General features: G+C 40.6%; 1 protein-coding gene across 1 annotated transcript; it reads left to right on the forward strand.

Annotated features, from left to right (window-relative positions):
- Window positions 1-1,502: 1,502 nt before the first annotated feature.
- Window positions 1,503-6,256, forward strand: ykt6 (YKT6 v-SNARE homolog). The gene is made up of 8 exons (XM_022765315.1): window positions 1,503-1,693; window positions 2,061-2,209; window positions 2,359-2,441; window positions 3,154-3,254; window positions 3,354-3,458; window positions 3,593-3,658; window positions 3,991-4,092; window positions 4,226-6,256. The coding sequence occupies exons 2-8, from the start codon at window positions 2,106-2,108 to the stop codon at window positions 4,259-4,261; spliced, it is 597 nt and encodes a 198-aa protein (XP_022621036.1). The 5' UTR covers window positions 1,503-1,693; window positions 2,061-2,105; the 3' UTR covers window positions 4,262-6,256.
- Window positions 6,257-9,812: the final 3,556 nt, after the last annotated feature.

The following is a 9,812-nucleotide window of genomic DNA, read 5'->3' on the forward strand; positions in this document are numbered from 1 at the left end:
TAGGCTACTTAACTTTACCCAAAAACATGTAGTCAATAGATAGATAGATAGGTAGCTAGATAGCTAGATAGATAGACAGACAGATAGCTAGATAGCTAGATAGATAGCTAGATAGCTAGATAGATAGATAGATAGATAGATAGATAGACTCCCCAGTAGAAGAAGGCCATAGAATGTGCCATATGATATCAGGAATTCAACCTTCAAACTTTCATGAACTACAAAACGTTTTAGTCTTTACCTTATCCATCGTAGAGGATTAAGTCCTAAGAGTCGTGCCGACCATCAGTGCTCTGCAGTGGAAGTTCACTGTTTCTTCCAGGAGTTGTGAAAAATCCAAAGTTCCTGCTGCTATGTCGTTTTAACTCGACGTCCGTGCATGAAGTGTAAAGAAAAAATTATCCTTTTGCGGGAAACAGCCCAACCATTATTATATTCCCAACACGTTTGATCTACATCATGTTCAGCAGCCGAAACACATATGTCTGCAGTATTTTCAAGGTCTAGGTGGATAGCAATCTTAAGGAGAACGCATGAAAAAAACAAACTACGGATTCATCTTCATTGTTGCAAATATACTAAAAACAGTAAAAACTGTGGCTTAGTCTTCATTTTTGCAGTTAACAGGTCCAGTTAATCCGCATGTGCGCATTGAATGTTCCCCCAGCTCCAACAGTCAGTTAAACAAGAAAGTGGAGTCAATTCCTCATCCAAACTTTCGTTCCAGCGATGAAACATTAAGTTTAAAGCCAACAAACAAATGAGAAAAACATTAAGACAACCTCCAGATCGTAGCTGAATTTCACACTGACATTCTTACTTCAATATCTTAATGCAACCAAAACTATTCTAGGAAAGAAAAATCATTCCTTCCCTTGCAGGTGTAGCTGACCCGTCAACAGATGCACCTGAGGCTTACCCGTTTCCATGCCAAAATGATTTCAATGTGTTGCCTTGGAAATGAATTACAGGCACACTTCTACCATGGAAAACACTCACCACTGAGTTAAGTGGCCGGCTGAAATTGTTAAATGGAGCAAGATTACCAAAGAAAACATCAGTTGAGGGTGGCATGTTTTTGTAGACAAAACAGTCTACAGGACTCACAAGGCTCCCAACACTTTTAGGCCAAATAATAATAATAATAGCTGATGATAACAATAGCTAACTACTGCTACTACTACTACTACTACCACTACTACTACTGCTACTAGGCCTAATACTAATACTAATACTACCATTAGTAATAATAATAATAATAATAATAGCGATTTATTTTTATATTATCATGGTTTTATCTTGTCATTCTCGGCTAAACGAATCAATATCAAGAGGAAAAATAAAATGACAACGTGTGCAAGATCTGTCTCTGACTGCACTAGCTTAAAATACTTTACACTGCGTAAATACGTCGCTACACTACCATGACATTTCATTTTATTTTGTTCAACTGGAACAAAACAAGGCGTGTTTGTTTCCACCGGAGCCGATATCCCGTTGGACAGTTTGAGGATCGTGACGTGGTGATTGGTCACTCAACTGCTTCTTGATAATTAGCAAGTTAGCGCAAACTACATCGTGATTAGATCGCTGGGCGTCTTTTGTACATACTCAAGAGGTTTAATTTAAGTGGAATAAGAAGTTTATTCGGTTGTTTTGACGAAACTCAAACTGTTTGTTGCCGATTTGTCTGGTAAGTTAGCCGAGGCCTCACGAAGACCGGATAACATCTGTAGCTAACTGTGTGCTTGACTTGATTTTTAGAGACGTATACGAGTTTGAAACCTCAATCAAAATATAATCAGTATATGGTAAATTTGTACCGGTCGCTGGCATTTAACCAATCGACCTTCGCCAGGAGAAAACAACGCAATTCAGCCGAGAATGGCTAACGGTAGCCGGTTAGCTTGTTAGCTCTAAACAAGGCGGTTGCTTTCACTTGTCAGTTGTATTTCACTGAAGTTTTCTTTAGCCGCTTTGTTAGCAGGGACGCTATGTGGCTGAGCTGGATAAGGGATAATGCGCTCATGTGATTGTGCTTGTGTCATCTTCCAAATTAGATCAGCATAGACGGTGTGTGATTGACTGACTGATCCGGCGGCAGCATGAGACTCTACAGCCTCAGCATCCTCCACAAAGGAGCAACCAAAGCCAACCTCCTCAAAGCGGCCTACGACCTGTCATCCTTCAGCTTCTTCCAGCGCTCCAGGTGTGTCTGACTGTACACTACCACCACACCTGAATGACGTTTTTATCGTCGACATTTTACCCTACTTTGTTTTTCCTCTTTTACTGTAACATTGGTTCTAGATCTTGGCAAATAGGATGTCTTTAATGCCATTGTTTTGGTTTGTTTAGTGTTCAGGAGTTCATGACCTTCACCAGTGCCTTGATTGTTGAACGAACATCTCAAGGAAGCCGTGCCTCTGTCAAAGAACAAGGTAAAACCTAGCAGGTTGAGTCCACTTGGAACTGGAAACAATCATTGTAGTGTACTTTAATTTCAGTTGAAGCTGATTTTACCTAGTTTGACTCAAATGTTAAGCTGATGGAAATTTCACCTGGAAACACTTTTTTTGGTTTTTGGGTTTGGTCTAGTTTGTTAAACTTGGAAGTAATGAAATATCACACCAACCAAACAGTAAACACGCTGAGTCCCTCTTCTTCTCTCTGTTAGCTGCTTTCACATTGGTGTAACACTAATTCCCTTGCTTTTGTTGACCACTCATACTGGATAGATAGCAGATAACAATGTCTTTTAACAGTCAGAAGCAGGAAACTGCCATTTTTCTCACTGTCATTTAATATCGGACTCAATTCTGTTTGCTGGCAACTAAGCAAATGTTTCCTTCCTCTTATTGGTCCACAACATATAAACACACCACTTTATGCCTTCAGTATCAAACAAGCTCAATTATCAACATGCCATATGAAGCTGATGTCGCCAGATGTCAGGGAAAGCACAGCCACAATGCATTGCAGTCTTCTTGTGGTGGAAAGTGTTAAGCTTTATTTGAAGCTCAATCAGTTTTACTTCTGCTTTTCTTAACAAAGCGCACCAACAGGCTCTGAGTTCACCTTTACCGTGAGACCAGGAAATGCCATTTTATCTTTTGTTTTGATTGTGGCCTGAATGGTTTCTCTTCCTTTCAGAGTACCTGTGCCATGTGTATGTGAGAAATGACAACCTGGGAGCTGTGGTCATTGCAGATACTGAGTACCCACAGAGAGTCTGTTTCACATTGCTGGACAAGGTGGGTGCAGAAATATGTAAATAAAGACAAACAAAAATTGCACTTCGATGTCAACTTCAATATTGAGATTGCTATCTGTTTTTTTTTTTTTTTTTTCAGGTATTAGAGGAGTTCTCCAGACAAGTGGACAGTATAGATTGGCCCTCTGGTAATCCTGAAACCATAACCTACAAAGCCCTAGATATTCACCTAGCTAAATATCAGGTTAGTTGGCAATCACATTATCAGAAAATACATCAAAGGAGATCTCTGATACCCCATAACTGTGACTAGACTATCAATGCGGACTAAAAACGAAATCCATGTACCTGACCGCTTGTTTTGTTTTTTCCCTCCAGAACCCCAGAGAAGCAGATGCAATGACCAAAGTGCAGGCAGAGCTGGATGAGACAAAGATCATTTTGGTAAAATACCTCCGATAGCTGTGACCTAACACTTTAATCACAAAGCTGAAATATATGCACGTTACTCACTGTTTTCCATTAGAGCAGAACACATAGGACAAGTAAACTGATGGGGGCAAGAAGCAGTTTCTTCTCAGCTCTAAGGTCTGGGCCCCTCAGCTACCACTGAAATTATAATCAGACCACTGTCTGTTATCAGTGCATCGGTTTTATTGACCAAATTAAATTGTCACTCTACATGACTGAAACATGTAGCATTTCCCAAGCACTTGTCAAGTCATAATCTTTACATTGCACTCTACTTGATAAATACATGTTTTGTTTTTCTGTAGCACAACACCATGGAAAGTTTGTTGGAAAGAGGAGAGAAACTGGATGATCTTGTGGCGAAGTCGGAGCACCTGGGAAACCAGTCCAAAGCCTTCTACAAGACTGTGAGTACTGACGGCTCCTCTCATTAACATTGGACTATAACTCCTCTCATTAACACTGGACAGCAAGGCTATTGGCCAGTCACTGATCAGATGCCTGACTGTGTGCGTGTGTGTATCCATGTTAACCCCACAGGCACGGAAACAGAACTCGTGCTGTGAAATCATGTGATGTCGCTGCCTCGTCCTTGTGGACACACCTGTCTCTGCCTTTCTGCTTGTCCTACATCTCCCATCATGCACCAGCTCTCAACACAAAGGACAGAACTGACGCTGTCTAATCCGGGATCCTATCCAGATTGTGACTGATGGGGGCTGAAGGAGTGATGGGGTTTGGTCAGAGGAAGAAGTAACATTTGAATTCTTTTTAACCTTTCAAAGGGTAATCATCTGTGCGGTGTTTCAATACCAGCTGAGGACATAATAGTGTGACGTTGTGTATTGGTGATGTGTTACCTTCAAACCATTTAATGTTATTCGGGTTGAATCAAATCTTAATAGATTGATTTCAAATCTTAATTTTTTTTTTTGTTTGTTTTTTGAAAGAGTATTAACCAAGGTTTTGCTTCTGCTTCAAGGCAACTCTGACAATCTCAGTCTTATCTTGTGAATTCATACAGTGTGTCACTGTTTTGGTTCAGTTCCTCAAAACTCAAAACTGTTTTTCCTGCAGGCATAATGTTCATGCCCACTAGATGGCCCTGTTTATTTACTATATTGTTTCAGCCTCACTGTTGAGGTCAATTTAAAACTCTAATGTCAGCCAAGACAGCTGAGTGGCTGCTTGGATAGGTGATATCAAAATCTCTCAGAATTTTACCTTGATTTTCTTTCTTTTTTTTTTTTGTTTTAATATCTTTGCTATACTGGAATGAGTTACATGATTTCTTTTCTTTTCTCTGTCTCATAGTGTTAAATGAAATCTTAAACATTCCCACTGTGGGTGATTGTGTTATTGTGTGATGATGCGTCTTAAAGCTGATGAGAAGTTGGAGATTAGATGTAAACAATGTAGAAAGATGTTTCACCATAGATGCAGCCTTATTGCAGTGTGGCTAACATGTCCTTTGTAAGCATCATGTCATCTCATGAGCAAGACAGGATTTGGAAGCTATTCTTTTACTCTGCGCACCGTAGCCATGCTTTTCACTCTTGTAGCCAATACACAATACTTAAGCAGGTTTCAGTAGCTCACTCGGACCTTTGCAGTCCAGGGCTCATCTGTACCTTACAAACCTATGATTACTGACACTTTTACCATCCTATGACTAAGGTGATTCTGGGGATCCTCAGGTGCTGTTGCACTCTCTGGCCTCTTAGTTTGTGCTAGTCAGGGTGCCCTTGAACTGACATAACAGACATGTTGCGTGATGTCATTATAAATCGAGTGATTTCACATCACGATCTTATTTTACCACACTCCTTGGCTGACTTTTTTTTTTTTTTACTGTGAGTACTGTTTGCTTTGTGTTGTTTCTGAGTGGGTAGAAATTTCCTTCTTCAGAAACTGCTGATCAGTTCAAGATGAAGAGATGCCTTTGGTTGTGTATTTTAAGATGTTTCTCTGCTCTCTCTTTCTGCTGTGTGTGTGTGTGTGTGTGTGTATGATTTGCTGATATACAACATCTGCAGGCTGCATTGATGTTGAGTGCCTGTGTGTGTGTTAGTGTGTGCGTGTGTATGATCAGAATTTGCTCTTTCTGCTTTTACAGTGTAAACATTTGTGCAATATCTCTGCAGACTGTTGTCTCTCTTTAAAGCAGAGAGAATAAATGGAAATCTTTCCCATAAAGGACAGTAATTGACGTTTGTATATGCTCTTCTTATGACTAACTCCCATGTGAAACTTGTCCAGGGTTATTTCTGAGATATTTCTTTGATTTCTTTTCAAAAATTCCGGTTGGTGTGCTGAATTTGAAAATCTGTCAAATCTATGAATTTATGCTGTAGCTATTTGCAGGTCAGGTCTTGCTGACCAGTGTGATAAACAGTCTGCATTAAAACGTGTTCATCCAGATGTGGTCTGCAAATTTAAAATTTAAAGACTTCGGTTAATAAACTGTTCTTTTTTTGTCTGTATTAACATTTTATTTTTGGAACACTGTTTTGTTCAAACATTGACTCTTTACAGAACATGTGATCTTGCTTAGATAAACAGAAAAATAACTTCTGGTGTGCCCTGTCTTCATTGTTCTAGGTATCTAAGTGGAATTTGTTTTTCTAAGGTGGCAGTGAGGTGTAAGGATATCCTGTAAGACAATGTATAGGTTAACTTGTTCTGTCCAGCAACATGAAGTCAACAGTCCTATCTGTAATATCTATATCCTCAATCAGGAAACTGAGGGCTGTTCTCTGCAGGAAGGTCAGCAGAGGAACCCGGTGCACCCTTCTATTATTGTAGGAAATGTTGTAACTATATTCGCGCAGTCACTGGAAGAACCAGGTGTGTTTAGGTATTACAACTTGCAAATGATCACAAACCAGAGGTGATTAGCAGGAACAAAAAAAACAAAACATTTCCCTATCATCTTAATACCCTCAAATAAGTAAAATATCATGTTCCGAGGATCTTGACTGCGCCACATGTAAAATACGAGTTCGAAAAGCAGCACATGAACGCAGCACGGGAGGCGCGTCTCGGTCGCAGCGCGCAGCTAAGGTGAATTGATGAAGTCCCACCGCACAACCTCAGCAATCATGTGGACGGAGGTGAACAACAAGAGCAAGACTGTTGTCGACAACGGCAACAGCTCGAAGGTAAGAATCTAAAAGTGCAAACAGGCTTCCTGAGGAGCAGAAACCCACCACGATCCAAGCCTGAGTTTGTGTCGGGATACAGTCCTACTCTACTTCACTTTTGCACAACTGTTGCGATGAGAAGGATTCGAAGAGTTTTTAAAAGGACTTGCAACGGGTTACTCAGCTTTTAAGCTGCAGGAAATAGTCCTTTCACAACGGAAATGTTTTAGAAATATCTTTCACTTACATTTTCTTATCTTTGCGTCTGTCGTTGCCGTAAGAGCTCTGATTCTCCACATTGTTTGACTTTCTGCAGCAAGTTCCCCTCCCCTGCTCCAAGCAGCATGACTTGTTGCTGATCTGTCCTGCAACTTGTTTTCCTTCGCTCTGCGTTCCAAAGAAATTCAATGGTGAAAAAGTGGCTCTTTTGCGAAACCTGCACAAGACGAGCCATTTCTGAGCTGCATTGGTGTGTCCTGTTCGGTCGGTGCCCTCTGCTCCACATGTTTTGTTCAAACATGAATGTTTTGCTGCATTTTCAGATGGTTGACCCAGATCTCACACAGCAGCTTCTACACGCTGTTCAGCAGAGCAATGGTAAGTTTTACACCCCCCTCCCCCTGTCTTCTTCTTGAGTTGTTGGCAGGAGCTCACCAGGGAGGTCCAAACTGCAGCTAGACTATAATTGTAATTTTAAGTAGTTAGTTGGTATCTTGTGTTTCATTCTAGTAAGAGGCTGAAGGAAAGGACAGGTATGCACCACAGTGCATATGGATATCAGACATGGAAGCAGACAAACAGGGCTTTCAGATTAGAGTACCAGATAAACAGGGAAATCCACTTCAGGTAAATTCCTGTTGCATGTATGTCAGCTTTAGATGACTGCCAGTGCCAATCAGTGCTACTTTTAGTTCAGAGCAGCAAATGATAAATGGGAAAGTGACAGAGAAGCTGAGTTGTCCCTGTGCAAAGTGACAGTGCACTGGTCACAAAAATATTCAATGTAGAAATAAGGTGAAAATCAAGGAAACTTATACAATACTTTATGCAACAAAGTCATTTCTGGTCAATGCTCACAGACAAAACTGCTAAGTGTAACAGTGAAATGGGTTATTAGATACACAGAGAATACATATAATGAAATGTAGTAAATTCATTTACCAGAGAGGGGAGAGTTAACTTATTGGTTCTTTCTGCAACTCTTAACCGTTTGGAAATCTTCATAACAAACAGGCTCCTGAAGGCTCACTGACAAAAGAAGTGGCTGTACTGCTCTGTACAGAACTGTAATATTCAGAACTCTCCACAACTCTGACACAGTTTCAACAAACACTGGACATCACAAGCTCATAATGTCTGGTTTCAATAAAGGTTCAAGACAAAATAAAAGCTTGCTTAATTTGGTTTGGAATAAAGGTTCTGCACCTAAAGCCACATATTTTTCAGGTGTCATTTAGTTGACGTGTGATGAGGTGTCTACTCTGTTCATTAATGACTCAGTTATGTAAGAAAATGCAACACACACGCACACACACGCGCGCACGCACGCACGCACGCACGCACGCACGCACGCACGCACGCACGCACGCACGCACGCACACACACACACACACACACACACACACACACACACACACACACACACACACACACACACACACACACATATAATTATACATTATATTAACATTTTTTTCAAATATTTCTTTTTTTCTTCCTCATGCAGGATCAGCTGCAGCTGGCCCTTGTCCCTCCTGCACAGAGGACTCTCTAACCAGGACCAGCGGGATCATCCCTGGTGAGCACCACTTTGACCTAAATCTGATGTCTTTACAGACCCAGGACCTGTTCCAAAGGAGAACACCTGATTTATAATATATACCACCTTGAGTCAACAGCTAACAAAGAAAGACCGCCTATGTCATACAAGAGTCGAGACCCACCAGTAAAGGGGGGGGGGGGGGGGGGGTCAAGTTCCCACCAACAGCCGGCCAAGCTGTCAGATATTTTATCTGGCAGTTCTTTGTGGAGTATAACTGCAATGCAATATAGGTCTTATGATTTTGATCAAATTGCTTGGAGTTATTTTCCAAAAATACAGGCCGGTGTCTTTGTCATACACATTAAATAAAATAACACTTCCATAACACACAGTTCCTTGTCTCCGAGCAGTGTTTTGGTGATTTACAATATATGTTTCTTGTTTATCATTCAAACCTTGTACTAGTGAACTTCTGCACTTTCGTGACACCAGGTCCCTCATGTTTCCCATGCCTCTGTTTGCATGGGGAGGATATAGACAGCCATGCGTCCCCATTAGCACTTAACAATGAATTGAAATATTACCTAAATAGCAATATGGCCAAGAGCAATATCCTTCATTTTTTTGATGAAGGTAAAATGTGTATCAGCATACCATAAATGAAGCATTGTTACAGAGAGACCTACGGCCTATAAATCATATTCTCCAGATGTAAAGAAACATGCTTGGCTGGTACAAGCCCCAACAACAATGACGACATCAATTTATTCAGTGATAATGAAATGCAGAAACCATTCCAACTCATATCGCAAGCACAATATCTGCCATAAATAATCACAATAGATTTTTGCATATTGTTATACATAGGGAAGCATTACACTTTGAGAGCATGCGGATGTGGGATCAAAAGGGGGTACACAGCATTTCTGGGAGTTGAACCCCTTGATTCCCCTTAAATTATTACAAGTTTGAAGGATTTTATTACTTAAAAAGATCATATGACACAAGTTATATAGTTACATTACAGTGTGCACTTCTTTAACTCAGGTGGCTGTTTACCATCTACTGCTCTGTTTCAAGACACAACTCATTGCTGTTCAGGATCAAACCCTGTATTTTGTTTGTGAAATAAGTGTCAGTTCACCACACCCAGACTATACATATGGAAGGGGAAATGATATTATGACTACAGGATCATAGTGTGTGGGGCTCTGAAAGGTGA

This window comes from Seriola dumerili, unplaced genomic scaffold, assembly GCF_002260705.1.
Source record: "Seriola dumerili isolate Sdu_G_001 unplaced genomic scaffold, Sdu_1.0 BDQW01000668.1, whole genome shotgun sequence".
In the NCBI taxonomy this organism is placed as follows: domain Eukaryota; kingdom Metazoa; phylum Chordata; class Actinopteri; order Carangiformes; family Carangidae; genus Seriola; species Seriola dumerili.